At 41.4% G+C, this 17,123-nt stretch overlaps 3 protein-coding genes across 5 annotated transcripts; 1 reads left to right on the top strand and 2 right to left on the bottom strand.

Annotated features, from left to right (window-relative positions):
• Positions 1-1,784: 1,784 nt before the first annotated feature.
• Positions 1,785-7,030, bottom strand: plekhj1 (pleckstrin homology domain containing, family J member 1). The gene is made up of 6 exons (XM_080011076.1): positions 6,631-7,030; positions 4,877-4,944; positions 4,673-4,739; positions 4,480-4,570; positions 4,230-4,293; positions 1,785-3,127 (listed from the first exon to the last, which is right to left on the bottom strand). Exons 1-6 carry the CDS (start codon positions 6,722-6,724, stop codon positions 3,035-3,037), a joined length of 477 nt encoding a protein of 158 aa, XP_079867202.1. The 5' UTR covers positions 6,725-7,030; the 3' UTR covers positions 1,785-3,034.
• Positions 7,031-7,273: 243 nt separating this feature from the next.
• sf3a2 (splicing factor 3a, subunit 2) lies at positions 7,274-10,129 on the top strand. Its single transcript, XM_080011079.1, has 8 exons — positions 7,274-7,322; positions 8,155-8,440; positions 8,532-8,578; positions 8,675-8,784; positions 8,881-8,930; positions 9,058-9,198; positions 9,398-9,466; positions 9,583-10,129. The coding sequence occupies exons 2-8, from the start codon at positions 8,243-8,245 to the stop codon at positions 9,856-9,858; spliced, it is 891 nt and encodes a 296-aa protein (XP_079867205.1). The 5' UTR covers positions 7,274-7,322; positions 8,155-8,242; the 3' UTR covers positions 9,859-10,129.
• Positions 10,130-12,337: 2,208 nt separating this feature from the next.
• LOC307238413 (uncharacterized protein) lies at positions 12,338-16,264 on the bottom strand. Of its 3 annotated transcripts, none has more exons than XM_080011378.1 (7): positions 16,108-16,264; positions 15,467-15,587; positions 14,422-14,450; positions 14,246-14,324; positions 13,766-13,900; positions 13,575-13,669; positions 12,338-12,865 (listed from the first exon to the last, which is right to left on the bottom strand). In XM_080011378.1, the coding sequence occupies exons 2-7, from the start codon at positions 15,558-15,560 to the stop codon at positions 12,503-12,505; spliced, it is 795 nt and encodes a 264-aa protein (XP_079867504.1). In that variant the 5' UTR covers positions 15,561-15,587; positions 16,108-16,264; the 3' UTR covers positions 12,338-12,502. The 3 variants fall into 3 exon arrangements, with proteins under 3 accessions (XP_079867504.1, XP_079867505.1, XP_079867506.1); XM_080011379.1 differs by having other exon boundaries at positions 15,467-15,562; positions 16,108-16,242; XM_080011380.1 differs by having other exon boundaries at positions 15,467-15,568; positions 16,109-16,237.
• Between the last annotated feature and the right edge of the window lie 859 nt (positions 16,265-17,123).

Here is a 17,123-nt window from a genome sequence, read left to right as displayed (position 1 = left end):
CTTCTTCTTCTTCTTCTGCTGCTGCTTCTTCTTGTTCTTCTTCTTCTTCCTCCTCCTCCTCCCTTTTCTTCTTCTTCTGCTGCTGCTGCTGCTGCTTCTTCTTCTTCCTCCTCCCCTTTCTTCTTCTTCTTCTTCTGCTTCTGCTGCTGCTGCTTCTTCTTCTTCCCTTTTCTGCTGCTGCTGCTGCTGCTTCTTTTTCTTCTTCCTCCTCCCTTTTCTTCTTCTTCTTCTTCTGCTGCTGCTTCTTCTTGTTCTTCTTCTTCTTCCTCCTCCTCCTCCCTTTTCTTCTTCTTCTGCTGCTGCTGCTGCTGCTGCTTCTTCTTCCCTTTTCTGCTGCTGCTGCTGCTTCTTCTTGTTCTTCTTCTTCTTCCTCCTCCTCCCTTTTCTTCTTCTGCTGCTGCTGCTGCTTCTTCTTCTTCCCTTTTCTGCTGCTGCTGCTGCTTCTTCTTGTTCTTCTTCTTCTTCCTCCTCCTCCCTTTTCTTCTTCTTCTTCTGCTGCTGCTGCTGCTTCTTCTTCTTCCCTTTTCTGCTGCTGCTGCTGCTTCTTCTTGTTCTTCTTCTTCTTCCTCCTCCTCCCTTTTCTTCTTCTTCTTCTTCCCTTTTCTGCTGCTGCTGCTGCTTCTTCTTGTTCTTCTTCTTCTTCCTCCTCCTCCCTTTTCTTCTTCTTCTGCTGCTGCTGCTGCTGCTGCTTATTCTTCTTCCCTTTTCTGCTGCTGCTGCTGCTGCTTCTTCTTGTTCTTCTTCTTCTTTCTCCTCCTCCCTTTTCTTCTTCTTCTGCTGCTGCTGCTGCTGCTGCTGCAGCTGCTTCTTCTTCTTCTTCCCTTTTCTGCTGCTGCTGCTGCTGCTGCTGCTGCTTCTTCTTCTTCCTCCTCCCTTTTCTTCTTCTTCTTCTTCTGCTGCTGCTGCTGCTTCTTCTTCTTCCCTTTTCTTCTTCTTCTTCTTCTTCGTCCGCCCCTTTTCTTCTTCCTCTGCGTTTAGTGGCGGTTGGCAGACTATCTCAGACGTGCATTACCGCCACCAGATGGACCTTTTCAGCAGCTCCGGGGCGCTCATTTGCCCCGTTCCGGCGCGTACCGCCCCCACCCCACTGATCTAGAGTATGGGTTGAGGCTGACAGAACGTGTGGAAAGTTTAAATTGTGAACTCACACAAAAAAATGGCCAAAACAAGGCGAGCGGGGGAAAAAAAAATAAACTGAGACGGAAGCCAACCGGTGATCTATTGTGGCTAAAAAAAGAACAGTGTTGTTGTGTAAGATGTGACAGGTGGTGAAGGTGAGAAGTGGGACAGGTTATTATTAGCGGGGACTTTCAGTGTGTATGTGCCGAACAGGGTAGTGGCTGTCATTCCCACACTGTGATTCAATGTGAGAATATAAGTCTGTCAATGATTACATTATATTAATAACACACACACATTAAATACCTCCCCGGGCGCCACCATATGGCAGCCCACTGCTCCTAGATACGTCAGTTACGAGGATGGTAAGCTGCAGAGAAATGCATTTCGTTGCCTCAGTACTTGTACTCTGTGCAATGACAATTAGTTGAATCTAATCTAAAAAAAAAAATAATAATAATTAAATCTAAAAAAATATGGTCGGTCAGCAGTTTGAGAGGGTGAAATTCCTACTGACATCAGATGTTTCCGTTCTAGAATATCTGAATTATATCTTATTCAATAATGAGAACGCTATCTTTAGAATGAGTAAACATTGATGTCCAATAACACCATGTTCGATGAAATGGTTTTAATTGAACACACAACTTGAAAAGGGATTTATCGTTGAAATATATTTATTGAAATAAAATCTCTTATAATGTCTGAAAACTAACAATTACAATAAACTGAATAGGCAAAAACGAATGAAAATGAAAATATTTCACATGAAATGGCTTGATAATGAAGAAACATTCAATAGCTGTTCCCCCTTGTAGTTCAAACATTGAAACTCAGTTTTGCAGAACAAAAAGTGGTCCTACCCCCTAATAAGTGAAGAGGTATTTTCTTAATAACAAGTCCACAATAAAAGCGATTTAAACTTAATATAATCTATATAAAAAAACAAAACAAGGCTGTCCTACTTTTAAAGAACAAAATCAGGAGCCCAATTACCCATTAACAATTTTTAAATTAGATTATAACTCCACTACAATGTAGATCCGGGAAATTGAAAACAATTCTATCAACAGCTGTATCACACATTCCCAAACTGTTTTTATATGTGCAAAAGTAACATTAAAGTTGACTGAGTAAAAAATAAAAACAATAGTCTAAAAATCCTCTTTTGCATAATAGGGGATCAAAATGTGTGGCTCAACTCTACAGACACTACCCAGCAATATTCTAATTCTGGCAGTAAAAGTGCATTGCCACTGGTCCTCCAACGAGGGAAAATATTTTATAGTCTAAAGACTAAAGACACTGTGCATATATTGTCCAACTCTGTGTTGACATCAGAGGTTCAATCAGACAAAATAAGTCCTGGATAACCAGTGCACTCAGGCCTGGTTGAAGTCACTCTGGTCCGAAGTAAGAACGAGCGTCCACATGTTAACACAAGACATCATCACATTGTCCAAGAATACAGCATGTATACAGCCAGGGGAAAATCACTGTATAAAATATATTTACAGTACAGGTAAAATAATCAAACAACTAATGAAGGCAATTTGTGAAAGTTACTAAAAAATATAGCGGATAATTTTTCTATAAGCAGAAATTAGACAATGACCAGTGTTCTTTTTTTCTGAATCCAACTTCATAAATAATGAATTTTGAACATACATGTCAGTCACTCACTTTGTATAGGTTCAGGCACCTTAGAAGTAAAAAAAAAAAAAAAAAGGATCTTTGTGGTTTGGTGTACACTTAAAACATTGGGAAATGAAAGGCGGTGGTGGGCTGAATAGCTGCAGTAAGGAGGAGATGCCATTCATTTAAAACAAAAGCAGTATTTGAATGGGAGGACAAGAGGTGGAATTGGATGGTGACAGAGAGACAGAAAGAGATGTAGACACAGAGGAGGAGGAGGCTACATCGAGGAGGTATCTGCCGGCATGGGCTGCAGGCCGCTGCCGACCTGGAAACGGGTTTCATCCGATATGCCGTACTGTTCCAAGGGGTCCTAATGCAGAGGGCAAAAATGGATCTTTCAAACTAAATTGTGCACAATTCTGTCTCTACCAATAGTGGCAGTATATCACAGCAGCATGCTTTAAATTCAGTTTCAAAGCCTATGCAAAATGGGTTCTCATTAGATTTTATCTGAAAAAATTTAATATTACCCACGCAAAGCCTTACCAATACATGTCAATTGGATGCAATTATAAATTAATTAAACTGCACCATATTTACACTGGTCAGGTGTGACGTCAGTCAACACATTTTTTTTTTCAATTGTTGAGATTTCTTTGTCATTAATGCACACGACAAAACACACATGAAGTCACACACACATGCACACTTTTTTTTTTACAAAATTAAACCTAAATAGAAACATTTCGTTAATATTCGCGAATCAACGCAAACTTTCATCAAATGAAAGAAAAACGGTACGGAAAAACGGGAAAAAAATAGAATTTGTAAAATACTAAGCGTGTTATCAATACTTAGTCGGACGCTACGAAAGTGAAAGTGTCAGAGTCGCAGCACAGTCTGCAGTCACAGGAGGAGAGGAGGCCATAGGAGACCTTAGATCAGGTATGGCTCAGGACCTGTCTCCCTCCATCCGTAATTAGCGTCGTGCATAACGTGGTGCTCCGCGCAGTGATTTCTGCCCTTGTACTGTATTTTTATCTTTGTAATCCAATAAAGAAGGATCCTCTAGAGTATCTGCAAGCTTTGTCACAGCGGTTATTCATTTGTCCTCCATTTTGATGGGAATAAACAACAACAAAAACAACAACTGGTCAGTGCCTGGCTTTTGGCTTTCCAGATTTGCATCAAGTAGAGCAGCGCTCAATTTATAGGACTCCACGCTCCACTGCAATATATAGACAGCTGCTTAAAACATAAAAAAAGTTGATTTTGCAGAGATAAAAGCAGAAGAAGACTTCCCCCCCTTTCTCCCAGAGTCCTGTGAGGTCCACTGGGTGCAGCTTGGTACGACCAACACCCATAGTGTTCAAGATCTGATTCCTATTGAAGTCACTAACACAGAAACCCATAATAGTCAGTCTGACACACTGTGGTCCTACAGTGTGATGTCATCTTGTGTTATAGCTCACCTTGCCAGTCAGTCTGTGGATTTCAGTGCGATAGAAGATGAGGTTCTTCCTCATAAACTCATAACTGAATGTAGTGAGAAGGGGGAAAAAAAACAAAAACAAGAAAATGTCACCAGCAGTTTACCTTTCGTGCATCCCTACTTATGGATTTTAAAAATCAGTGTTCAATGTTGTTATTATTATTATTAATAATAATAATAATAATAATAATAATATCTTCATGGGTCACCGGAAAGACTCTGCTGCATACCTAGCTTTGATGGTGGAGTCGATCCACTCTACACACTGTTCCTCGGAGTCACACTCAAACAAGTACTTCTTCTCTGCTTCGTCCAGAAATGCTGCAAAAATATGTATACGAGTATCGGATCACAACTGTTTATGAATCGAACAGTGGTTGGGCCAATTGCACGAATGAATTAGACAAAGTAAAAGTGACTCACTGATAGAGAAGGCCTGGCCAGCCTCCCGCTCCACCCGGCACTCTTCTAGCAGCAAAGCTCCGATCGGCTGACGAATACATAATGATAAACACGACATCATAATAAGCAGAAGCTATAATATGTATAAGTGCAGCTGCTTGGCCTGCTTAGAGTGAGTGCGTTGAGATTATACCATTATTCACACACAGCATTTACTTGTCATACCTCCTCTTCATCGGGGCGGAAGTAGAAGAGGAAATTAACCACAAGTTTCACCAATCTCCTCTTCACAACTGTAAGATAGTAAGACAATCAATTATAAGAGCGGATATTACAGAGCATACGTAAAATTACTGCTGTAGCCTTTTCTCTGAAAATGAGCGCTCATACGTATCCTGATTCTTGTGAAAAAAATAAATAAAAATAATGTATGGGGGGTGCAAAAGTAACTTACATCTATATTAATATGAATGTTTGCTTTGAAATGCAGTGGAGTAAAAGTGGAAAGTCTCTGAAACTGAGGAACAAATTAAAGTAAAATAAATCAAAGTAAAGTAAAATACATACACGTTATTGTTAGTAGCAGTGGTAGCAGTAGTAGTTGTAGTATTAAGCAATGTTATCTGCATCTGTAAAACATTGTATTGTTCCTGAACCGTACATTTCTTATTTCATAACGAGAAGCAGAAGTAGCATGACAGACAGTAGTAGTAGTATTAGAAGTAGTAGTAGTAGTAGCAATAGTAGTAGCAGTAGTAGAAGTAGCAGTAGTAGCAGCAGCAGTATAATTAGCAGTGGTAGTAGTAGTAATAGTTGTAGTAGTAGCAATAGTAGTAGTAGAACAGTTGTAGTAGTATAGTAATAGTAGTAGTATCAGTAGTAGTAGTAGTAGTAGTACAGTAGTAGGAGTAGTATAGAAGTTGTAGCAATAGTAGTAGTAGAACTGTAGTAGTAGAAGCAGCAGCAGTTGCAGTACAGTAGTAGTAGTAGTAGTATTAGAAGTAGTAGTAGTAGTAGCAGCAGCAATAGTAGTAGCAGTAGTAGAAGTAGCAGCAGTAGCAGCAGCAGTATAATTAGCAGTGGTAGTAGTAGTAATAGTTGTAGTAGTAGTAGCAATAGCAGTAGTAGAACAGTTGTAGTAGTATAGTAGTAGTAGTAGTATCAGTAGTAGTAGTAGAACTGTAGTAGTAGTAGCAGCAGCAGTTGCAGTACAGTAGTAGTAGTAGTAGTATTAGAAGTAGGAGTAGTAATAGTAGCAATAGTAGTAGCAGTAGTAGAAGTAGCAGTAGTAGCAGTAGCAGCAGCAGTATAATTAGCAGTGGTAGTAGTAGTAAAAGTTGTAGTAGCAATAGTAGTAGTAGAACAGTTGTAGTAGTATAGTAGTAGTAGTAGTAGTAGTAGTAGTAGTATCAGTAGTAGTAGTAGTACAGTAGTAGGAGTAGTATAGAAGTAGTAGCAATAGTAGTAGGAGAACTGTAGTAGTGGTAGCAGCAGCAGTTGCAGTACAGTAGGAGTAGTATTAGAAGTAGTAGTAATAGTAGCAACAGTAGTAGCAGTAGTAGAAGTAGCAGTAGTAGCAGTAGCAGCAGCAGTATAATTAGCAGTGGTAGTAGTAGTAATAGTTGTAGTAGTAGTAGCAATAGTAGTAGTAGAACAGTTGTAGTAGTATAGTAGTAGTAGTAGTAGTAGTAGTAGTAGTATCAGTAGTAGTAGTAGAACTGTAGTAGTAATAGCAGCAGCAGTTGCAGTACAGTAGTAGTAGTAGTAGTATTAGAAGTAGGAGTAGTAGTAGTAGCAATAGTAGTAGCAGTAGTAGAAGTAGTAGTAGTAGCAGTAGCAGCAGCAGCAGTATAATTAGCAGTGGTAGTAGTAGTAATAGTTGTAGTAGTAGTAGCAATAGTAGTAGTAGAACAGTTGTAGTAGTATAGTAGTAGTAGCAGGCTACAATCAGGCTATCAATTAGGATTAGGATCCACTACCGTCTCCTTTCTTGGGTCCCCGCATCCCCAGCTCGGCTGCCATCTCTGAGGGCTGGCGGCTGAGCGAGATCAGCTCCTTCTCGTTAAAACGCATCGCTGTCCCTGTCGCACCGCACGGGTCGACGAGGTGACGGGCAGGGGGCAGGGGGCTGGGGGCAGGGGGCTGGGGGCAGGGGACTGACGGCGGCGGCGGCGGCGGCGGCAGCAGCAGCAGCAGCAGCAGCAGCAGCTAATCCTTCGACTTGTCCTCCCCCCTGACACGGGCCGTAGTAGAGAACGATACAAGGCCCGAGCGCCAGACACACGCGGCTACGGATCTACCCAAACCGGTGACAACTCGCTGGCGCGTTGCGGGTCATTGCTGCTGCGAACTGGCACAGGCGAGATCCACCCCCCAGGACGGACTCGAACCAGGAAACAGGATGTGCAATGATACGGCACGTCTTGAAGGACAAACACGCGATTCCTAAATGACTAACTACTACAGATGACAAAATCAGCTACTTAACGAACGTTAGGACACAACATGTTTGTATTATTTAGAACAACTTGTTGTGGACGCTGTTTTACGTTTGACACAAAGTAAAGTAATGAAATGGCTGCAAGTAGAAGAATTGCCAATAAAGTTATCCAAAAGGTTGCGCATGCGCGTACCGGCGAGCGAGCGGCGTGATCACACCGTCGAGGAGTTGGTGAGTGTATTGCATGAGAAAAACAATAATAATCCACTTAAAACAGAACTAATCCACTTATCGTTTGCGTTTGGTGGGTTATATTTCATCTGCAAGTACAGAGTGGTCCGTGTGACTGTGCAATTTGGTCGATTTTCATAGGATTACGAGTGAGGTCGCATCGCTAGCCTGCGTTAGCATTAGCTGTCCCTCACTCTATAAAGTCTCCGTCATCTATTGTTCTATGTTGGACTTTACTTTTTAAGCTCGTTTAAGTCTTGTATATATTTGCTGACCATCCGTCGGAAAGTTTAAAGTTGCTTTGCGTTTGTGCAGAAATTAAACTTCTATATCATCTATTAGCCAACGCTTGCTACACCGTTAGAGAAAATAGTCCGATCTGACTGCTACGAAATTGCAGTTGGATACAACTTGCTTAACTCTGCACTCAAACCTGATAATACGGAAACACGAATGCCCCCCGTGCCGCGCACACACACAGACACACACACACTTCTTTTTGAATATGTAAAGCTATTGTGTTCTTTCGTCAGGTTAACATTTAGACTCTCCTAAAATTCAAAGTTGCCTTTCTGCCCAAAAGCTTCTAAACAGGCTACGCGTGTGCTGAAGGCACACACCACATAAAACATGCAACACCTTAGGTTCTCACAAGGTTTATGCGCTAAAAGAGTGAAAATCAGTGACATAAATACCGTAATTAAGGTGGCGGGGTGGTGGTGGTGGTGATGATCTTGATTCCGCAAAGGTACTGTATTGTGGATGATGGTGGTTTGACTTGGGACTTTTTTTTTTTTTTTACTTTTTACTTTTCTTTTGTTTAATCCCCTAGGTTGTCGCCAGGAGTCTGGTTCGAGTGTGTACAACTGGCCAAGTGTTAATCGGGCACATATTGGTGTGTGTTTGAGCATCTCGCAAAGATGGATTTCCAACATCGAGCGGGGGGTAAGACGGGGAGCGGCGGCGTCGCATCTGCCTCTGAAAGTAATCGAGATCGGCGGGAGCGGTTACGTCAGCTGGCTTTAGAGACCATTGACATTAACAAAGACCCCTATTTCATGAAGAATCACTTGGGCTCGTACGAGTGCAAACTTTGTCTGACCCTTCACAACAATGAGGTAAGGTGGCTCCAGATAGAAAATAAATAGTTACCTTTTGATATTTATAAACCATCAATCCATCGTGTTCCGTTTTCCCTCTTTATTACAGGGCAGCTATTTAGCCCACACGCAAGGAAAGAAACATCAGACCAACTTGTAAGTTCACAGCTTGTCCACACCTAAAGAGTCTCCTGTGGCATTTTTTCCTCTGATGTTTCTAAACTGTGTCTCTACAAACTGTTTTGTTTTCAGAGCGAGAAGAGCAGCCAAAGAGGCCAAAGAAGCTCCCGCTCAGCCAGCTCCCGAGAAAGTCAAAGTTGAGGTGAAGAAGTTTGTGAAGATCGGTCGACCGGGATACAAAGGTGGGGTGGCTGTATGGCCATTGGAAGCTGCTGTTTTACATTGTTGTCCAGTTCATGATAGATTTTTCAAATTTTTGTTGATCTTTTCATCTCCAGTAACCAAACAGAGGGACCCGGAGACTGGGCAGCAGTCTCTGCTGTTCCAGGTTGGTGTAATGTATTGATTAAGGAGTTTCAGGAATAAAGCAAGAGAATGAATAATTCTGTCCTTTGAGATGGGACCCTCATGAGTGCGTGATGGGTCTTACATATGTTGCGTCCTCCTTTTGTCAGATTGATTACCCGGAGATAGCTGAAGGTATCGGGCCCAGGCATCGCTTCATGTCTGCATATGAACAGCGAATTGAGCCTCCAGATCGTCGCTGGCAATACCTTCTTCTGGCTGCAGAGCCCTACGAGACCATCGCCTTCAAGGTGCATAACAGCAGCATTTTAATTTTCATCCAATCTCAGTTTAGTCTCTAACGTCAGAATGAACAATGTCACAAAAATGTCTTTCAAATTAAAAATACTACAGTCCAGAATCATGAGGAAAAAAACAGTTATTTGGAAGAGAGCATCTCGTGTTTCCTTTTCATAGACAAGTAACAGTTTGTTAAATGTATTTCCTCAGGTTCCCAGCAGAGAAATCGATAAGGCAGAGAACCGCTTCTGGACGCACTGGAACAGAGAAACCAAACAGGTGCCAATATGTGTCAAACATTTCAGTAAAACACATTGTATATTTTGTTTGTTAAATGTTAGAAATTACTTAATGTTAATAAATCGAACTTCCTTTTTTTTTTTCCCCACCTCCAGTTTTTCCTGCAGTTCCACTTCAAAATGGAGAAAGCCATTCAACAGTCTACCGGACCAGTGCCTCCACAAAATCTAAAACGGCCTCCCCCACTGATGAGCGGCCTCGGCCCCCGACCCCCCAGCGAGCCCATGCCCCCTCCCCCCCCGGGAGGAATGCCCATTCCCCCTCTCCCTCCTGGCGCTCCAGGTGGCCCCCAAATGCCCCCTCAAATGCCCATGCCCCCAATGCCGATGAGGCCACCACCTCCAGACGGACTCTCCATGTCCAATAACTGATGTACTGTTGTGTTATGATCGTGATCCTCTGCTGTTTGCTATCACAATTCCTTGCCTGGCCAAACTACAGAGTCTATGTTCCATTTGTTTTTTTTTGTTTTAACTCATTACGTTACATCCAAGATAAATGTTTGTTAAATTTTACAGGTATTTTGTTCAGAGGAATTTTGTTTGAGGACACTTCCCAGAGCCTGTGTGATAGCAACAGTATAACTATGTTGACAGTTAACTTTTTACTATGGTAATTTTGTAATTAAATGCTATAAAACAACTATTGACTAATGTTATTCTTTATTGATCAAGTAAAGACGGTAGGAAGCCCACTCTTACCGCAGTACACATCATTTACATCAACTTAATTTACCTGTGCTCAGCATTAAGTTTAATCCTAGTTTGCTACTGGGATAGGTGGTCATTTGTGATTTTAGACAAGTCTCTATTGTTGTGTTGAATTTTCTCAACAATAGTATTGCCTCTTAGGCTCATCTTTCCTGAAATGGAAATCTATGCCTCAAGTTATAGTCCTATAGAAAAGGTCAATAGCCTAAAAGTTATATATACAGTGAGGCAAAAAAAGTATTTAGTCAGCCACCAATTGTGCAAATTCTCCCACTTAAGATGAGAGAGGCCTGTTATTTTCATCATAGGTACACCTCAACTATGAGACAAAATGAGGAAAAAAAAAAAAAAAATCCAGAAAATCACATTGTCTGAATTTTAAAGAATTTATTTGCAAAGTATGGTGGAAAATAATTATTTGGTCATTATCAAAAGTTCATCTCAATACTTTGTTATATACCCTTTGTTTGCAATGACAGAGGTCAAATGTTTTCTGTAAGTCTTCACAAGGTTTTCACACACTGTTGCTGGTATTTTGGCCCATTCCTCCATGCAGATCTCCTCTAGAGCAGTGATGTTTTGGGGCTGTCGCTGGGCAACACAGACTTTCAACTCCCTCCAAAGTTTTTCTATGGGGTTGAGATCTGGAGACTGGCTGGGCCACTCAAGGTACTTGAAATGCTTCTTACGAAGCCACTCCTTCGTTGCCCGGGCGGTGTGTTTGGGATCATTGTCATGCTGAAAGACCCAGCCACGTTTCATCTTCAATGCCCTTGCTGATGGAAGGAGGTTTTCACTGAAAATCTCACGATACATGGCCCCATTCGTTCTTACCTTTACACGGATCAGTCGTCCTGGTCTCTTTGCAGAAAAACAGCCCCAAAGCGTGATGTTTCCACCCCCATGCTTCACAGTAGGTAAGGTGTTCTTTGGATGCAACTCAGCTTTCTTTCTCCTCCAAACACGACAAGTTGAGTTCTATTTTGGTTTCATCAGACCACATGACATTCTCCCAATCCTCTTCTGGATCATCCAAATGCTCTCTAGCAAACTTCAGACGGGCCTGGACATGTACTGGCTTAAGTAGGGGGACACGTCTGGCACTGCAGGATTTGAGTCCCTGGCGGCGTAGTGTGTTACTGATGGTAGCCTTTGTTACTTTGGTCCCAGCTCTCTGCAGGTCATTCACTAGGTCCCCCCGTGTGGTTCTGGGATGTTTGCTCACCGTTCTTGTAATTGTTTTGAGCCCACGGGGTGAGATCTTGCGTGGAGCCCCAGATCGAGGGAGATTATCAGTGGTCTTGTATGTCTTCCATTTTCAAATAATTGCTCCCACAGTTGATTTCTTCACAACAAGCTGCTTACCTATTGCAGATTCAGTCTTTCCAGCCTGGTGCAGGTCTACAATTTTGTTTCTGGTGTCCTTTGACAGCTCTTTGGTCTTGGCCATAGTGGAGTTTGGCGGGTGACTGTTTGAGGTTGTGGACAGGTGTCTTTTATACTGATAACGAGTTCAAACAGGTGCCATTAATACAGGTAACAGGTGGAGGACAGAGGAGCCTCTTAAAGAAAAAGTTACAGGTCTGTGAAAGCCAGAAATCTTGCTTGTTTGTAGGTGACCAAATACTTATTTTACAGAGGAATTTACCAATTAATTCATTAAAAATCCTACAATGTGATTTCCTGGATTATTTCCAACCATTCTGTCTCTCATAGTCGAAGTGTACCTATGATGAAAATTACAGGCCTCTCTCACCTTTTTAAGTGGGAGAACTTGCACAATTGGTGGCTGACTAAATACTTTTTTGCCCCACTGTGTGTATATATATATATATATATATATATATATATATATATATATATATATATATATATATATATTTTTTTTTGTAAATTATGTGAGTTGGCAGCTGATGTGTACTTTATCAAGGGTCTATTGTGGGGGAAACAAATACCCTGAAACTTTGTCTGCACAATTTTATGTCCTGATTACTGGAAATAAAGATAACTTCGGGGCAGACTTGATGAACTCAGGTATTTGCATGAACCATGAATATTTGTGGAAAGTCATTGAAAACATGATCCTTTCATTGTGTCTTTAGCCCTGTCATGAGTACAATTTATCATTGCAAGACCCAACTTTTTGTCTTTAACAAAATATTTCAAATTTATTATATTTACCCAGTTACCTTCATTACACGTTTTCTCTTAGACATAAAAAAAGCGTTGGTTGCACAATTATTTTCTAATCACTTCAGACAAGGTAAACACTGGTAGCGCAGGTAAACAACATGCAAATGCAATGTCATGCTTTGTGGGTCAACTTCTTCACTTTCTTCTCCATCAGGCTTTTATTGTTTGTGGGTGTAGTCACTTCCTCCTCCTCCTGCTTCATCTCTTGAACCTCTCCCCTGGGCTCCCTCCGTCTCTTCGTGGCTCTGACCTCTTCACCTCTGCGTTTCTCGGCTCTCCTGTCCTGCAGTTTGCCTCCCCGTCCTTTGGTCAGTTTATCCGGCGGCGGCCTGTTTCTCAGACCCCGTGAAGCTCTCTCCGCTTTGCTTCTCTTTGACTTCCCCGCTTTTCTCCCTCTGTCATCCCCCGCTTCCTCGTCATCGTCGTCCAAATCTGGCATCCACCAAAACACCACTTCCCACAGAGATGTCTCCGGCTTGGTTGGAGGGGGAAGGGTGACGATCCAAACATGAGAATAGATTCTAACAATGTGCGACTTGCAGGAGGTGTTAATTAAGTGCAGCCAGGCTCTGTGAACTGACTGAGGATGGTTACAATTGGGTTACCCCGCCACTATTATAGAATAAATGTGTTTAAAGTGGTAAACATTTAGTTAAATATGCCAATGCACTCAGCATGATTTTTTAAAATCTCTGCTACAGCTACAAGAAAATAATAAAAAATACACTTTAGAAAATATTAACAAATATAAGAAATAGATTAAAATATTTAATATAATGTTTATTTTTTATTATTTCCTCTGGAGGTGAAAAACAAGTATTTCATATATTTAAAGTGGAAATCCATGAGATCCTTTTGTAAATAAAATTTGTAATTTTTAAAAAATCTGGCACTTCTCAAAGAATAACCATTCATTGTATTTGCATTAAACATGTGTTCCTCTACATTCTTTTTTCGGAGTTAGTGGCGGGGTCCGCCATTGCAGATTCGAAGAATTGACTGAACAGGCGCAAGCACGAAGTGACACGGTAGGTAATTGAGGCCAGTAAACTGTCGATATGGATCGACAGAAAATGCCCTCCACCTCAAGTGACCAAGAAAACCCCCCAAATCAATCAATTATGGATTTCCACTCTAAATGACAGACAAATACTTGTATATAATTTTTTTTAATTTATTTTTACCTCTGGCGGTTTCGTTCTGTGCCTTAATGCACCAGAGCGTCTCACTACCAGCCCAGCGTCCTCATCCTCGGTCATTCGCTGGCCTCGCAAGGTTTCTGTTATGAGAGCAGAAGACATTTTATCTGAGACGTTTGGAGACCGTTTCACTGTTTGTTTATCAGGTCCGACTCGTCTGGTGTGCGTTCACTTGCCGTGTAGTCTCTGAAATCCAGAGGTGAGCACCAGGATGGTGATGGCGACGAACAGACAGCGGTTGAGAGTGACGTTCTCCCACGGGGTGTCGATCTGGCTCAGATTCTGGATGGACAGGGACTTACGTAGAGACACTGAAGGAGAGAGAGAGAGAGAGAGAGAGAGAGAGAGAGAGAGGGAGAGCGAGAGAGGGAGCGATGGGGGGGGAGAAGGAGAGGGAGAGGGGGGGAGAGAAAGAGAGATGTAGAAGAGAAACTATCCCACCTGTCTGTTATTTGATATCGCGCATCCCATCTCTATCTTGTTATGTCTGTTTAACCCATTTTTCAACCCAGTACACAGGGCACTCTTAAAAACAGTCTGCTCGAAGTGAGTTTGCTCAGTATGAATGTTTTTGTTTGCCTTTCACAAGCAATTAAAACACGTTCGCATTTAAAGGTCATGGAGTCAAAAAATGTCAGTGGAGATGAGTGACTTACTCGGCCTCGAGAAGCTCAGCTCCCTAGGTAGAGTCTTGGGAACTTGGGGAGGGTGTTGCTGTAAAACCGGAGCGGACTCCTGTGAGAGAGTGACGTGTTGGTTTTAAAAACAGCTTTCGGTAGGAACATTGGTATATTTGCTACGGTATCTGTTTAAACAGCTGGAAAGGACAAACCTCTTTCACTCTTCTGGTGGGATACATTTCTGAAAGAGACAGATGGATTAATCGACAACAATCGAATCAGAAGCCTCCTTCAAGCCTATTTCACACCTAAAACGACAAACGGTTTAATCCTACCCGTCTGTCAGATGCGATTACACATTTGATGTTAAGCTCGCTTCACACCTACTGTAGTCCGTAATCCGATCTGTCAGTCGGATCCTTGCCCTAGTGGCCGTCGGATGAACTGCGTCTGAGTTTCGCATGAGAGTTTAAAACTCCCCTTATAAAGAGTTTTTTTTTTCAACACAAAGTGTGAACAAAAAGAAAAAAAAGACACAATTCACTTGCATGAAAATAGATTTATAGTGAATGTGGTGACATCCAATGGTAACGCGGAGCGAAACTTATCGCATGCGTTGATGTGTTGAATTTGAACGCATCCCAGAGCTTCGCTCGGAAGCTGGAAAATTCCAAACTTTTGCATTTTTTGCACTTTTTTTGGAATCGGACTATCCATAGCAATGAAGAGACTTCCGGTTTGCTGTTGTTGTCTGTCGTATTCGATGTGAAGCAGGCTTCAGAAATGCAAAAATAACCAGTCCACCAATCTTTACTATTACAGCCCTGGACTCAACTGAATACTCACTGATTGTAGGTGCGCTATTAGTTTTTATCATAAAGCTTGATAGTATCAAAAATATTGTTTGGTGATATATGATATATGTTATTGTTTTGGGCAACGCATAAGGGGCGAAGTTTACACCACCAGCCCTGCAGTGTGACTGAGGTAAATAATCACTGTGTAGTTTTGGACCGAGGCTCATATTTCAATGCCTTGGTGACTATGTGGTGACTTATGCAGCCGGTGCCACACTACAATATTTATAGAAGCCCTGTGTTCTGACGTCCTGAAATAGAGAGAGTGGAGCTCGGGCGAAAGGCTTTGTGTGAGGACACGTCACTGTGTGCTTTATGTCTCACTTTCTTTGATTTGTCCCTTTGTTTTTTATCACACAGTTATTACGCAGTTATTACATATTCATTACACAGTTATTACCTGATCTGTGAATCTGTCGCAGAGGCTTCTGGGGAGGAGGCTCTGATCTCGAAGGTCCTAATTCTTCCTCAAATGTCTCGTAGCTCTCCTCCATCCCTTACCAGTGAGGGGAAGGGTGGGGCTTCATAATCGAAAACCATACAAAAAGTATATATATATATATATATATATATATATACACACATAAAACCTCCATTCGACATATTTGATGAATGGAGGTTGAAATATAACACTGGGTATGATTAGAGCAAAGTCAAGCCTATAGGGATTAGATCTTAACATTTAAAAATACCAACACCAACTGTTGATTTCCAAAATGCAAATTGTAACTGAAAATTAAGCTGTTCAATAAAGCAGTGAAATATATATACCAGCAAATAAAAGCCACTACATAGACTAATATAAGCACAGAGTCAACTGTTCCGGCATGTGAATAAACTTTAAATAGACAAATAACCTTTGAGGCTCTGTTTTAATCTACAAGTTGTATGACATTTCCAGCGTGACACTTGCTCTAGTAGCCCTATAATTAAAAAGAGTCAGTTTTATGGGAGCAGCCGATAACACTCAGATACGGAAACAAACACAACAATCGATGACTTGTCTTGCCCATAATGAAATGTCGACTAATTAATACTCACCTGCTCCTTCATGTGGGATCCTTCAGGCAGCAACAGGGAGCATTTTTTTTTCTGCTGCAGAGATGGCAGCAAAGTCATCCTCTGAATGGCCTGATAGCCAAGCACAGGTGGTGGAGGATGAAGGAAAAAAAAAAAAAAGTGTTGAGTGTCAGTCAGGAGAGGTTGACTCAAGCAGCGATGGCATTTTCAAAGTGCAACACAGCTGTCAAAACCCGAGGGGGTGCATGGGAAATGCCTGTGCTGGCTTACAGCTTGTCATACAGCGGTAGTGACAGTAAATTACCTCTTAGAAATAATAACACACCACCGGGGCTGACATTCCCCACAGTCCGCTTTTTGTCAATAAAATGGGCGACATCCCCGACTCATTCTTTTTTCTTCTTATCAGTGCGATGAGTGCATGTTGGAGGATATATACTGTTGTATCACACTCTAATATGACATTGTCTTTAGTGTGAAGTTTTAGGATCCAGCACCAGAGAGCGCCACTGTCCAACGGATCAGCAGCAGTTTCTCTGCTTTCTGTTGATTCCTTTCAATGCAAATTGATGCTTCTTAAACTATTTTTAAAAGTACCACCTATTTGTCTTTATATAAAAAAAAAAAAATAAATAAATAAATATATATGTATATATATATTTTTTTTTTACAAAACTGCAAGGGAAAATAACTAACCTAGATCGAGGACATGGCATGGCATGTCATGGCATAGCGCAATGTGGTGTGCTTTGATCATTTCAAATTTGTATTTAGGGTTTCCAAAACAGCCTACAGCAGAATATCCTCTGATTGTTGAAAAATATTTTGTGCTCCAAAGTGGTGGAATTTTCAGTGATCTATTATCTGTAGGCCTATTTTAACGGAAATTATAAAAGAAAATATAAATACTATTTTCATGATCATTCTTATTCGATTTTATATAAAGCCTCCAAATACCCCTAGGGATACCCATGCAACACAGTGCAGTTAATGAGCGATAGATCAACAGGCAACAAGCTCTTTCTTCAGTTACGCCA

The sequence above is a fragment of the Zeus faber genome, assembly GCF_960531495.2.
Source record: "Zeus faber genome assembly, chromosome: 12".
NCBI lineage: Eukaryota > Metazoa > Chordata > Actinopteri > Zeiformes > Zeidae > Zeus > Zeus faber.
The sequence above is the reverse complement of the archived record's forward strand: the minus strand, read 5'-3'. Positions and strand labels throughout refer to the sequence as shown.

Excerpts from the sequence above, each read along its gene's own strand:
- LOC307238413 (XM_080011378.1), bottom strand. The coding sequence starts at position 15,560 with ATGGAGGAGAGCTACGAGACATTTGAGGAAGAATTAGGACCTTCGAGA. Across the intron at positions 13,670-13,765 it reads TGGATTTCAGAGACTACACG|AAACCTTGCGAGGCCAGCGA; the intron begins GCAAGTGAACGC and ends CTCTCATAACAG. Across the intron at positions 12,866-13,574 it reads ACAGAACGAAACCGCCAGAG|CCGGAGACATCTCTGTGGGA; the intron begins GTAAAAATAAAT and ends CCTCCAACCAAG.
- plekhj1 (XM_080011076.1), bottom strand. The coding sequence starts at position 6,724 with ATGCGTTTTAACGAGAAGGAGCTGATCTCGCTCAGCCGCCAGCCCTCA. Across the intron at positions 4,294-4,479 it reads GACTCCACCATCAAAGCTAG|TTATGAGTTTATGAGGAAGA; the intron begins GTATGCAGCAGA and ends CACTACATTCAG. Across the intron at positions 3,128-4,229 it reads TCCACAGACTGACTGGCAAG|GACCCCTTGGAACAGTACGG; the intron begins GTGAGCTATAAC and ends CCTCTGCATTAG.
- sf3a2 (XM_080011079.1), top strand. The coding sequence starts at position 8,243 with ATGGATTTCCAACATCGAGCGGGGGGTAAGACGGGGAGCGGCGGCGTC. Across the intron at positions 8,785-8,880 it reads CGGTCGACCGGGATACAAAG|TAACCAAACAGAGGGACCCG; the intron begins GTGGGGTGGCTG and ends TTTCATCTCCAG. Across the intron at positions 8,931-9,057 it reads AGCAGTCTCTGCTGTTCCAG|ATTGATTACCCGGAGATAGC; the intron begins GTTGGTGTAATG and ends TCCTTTTGTCAG.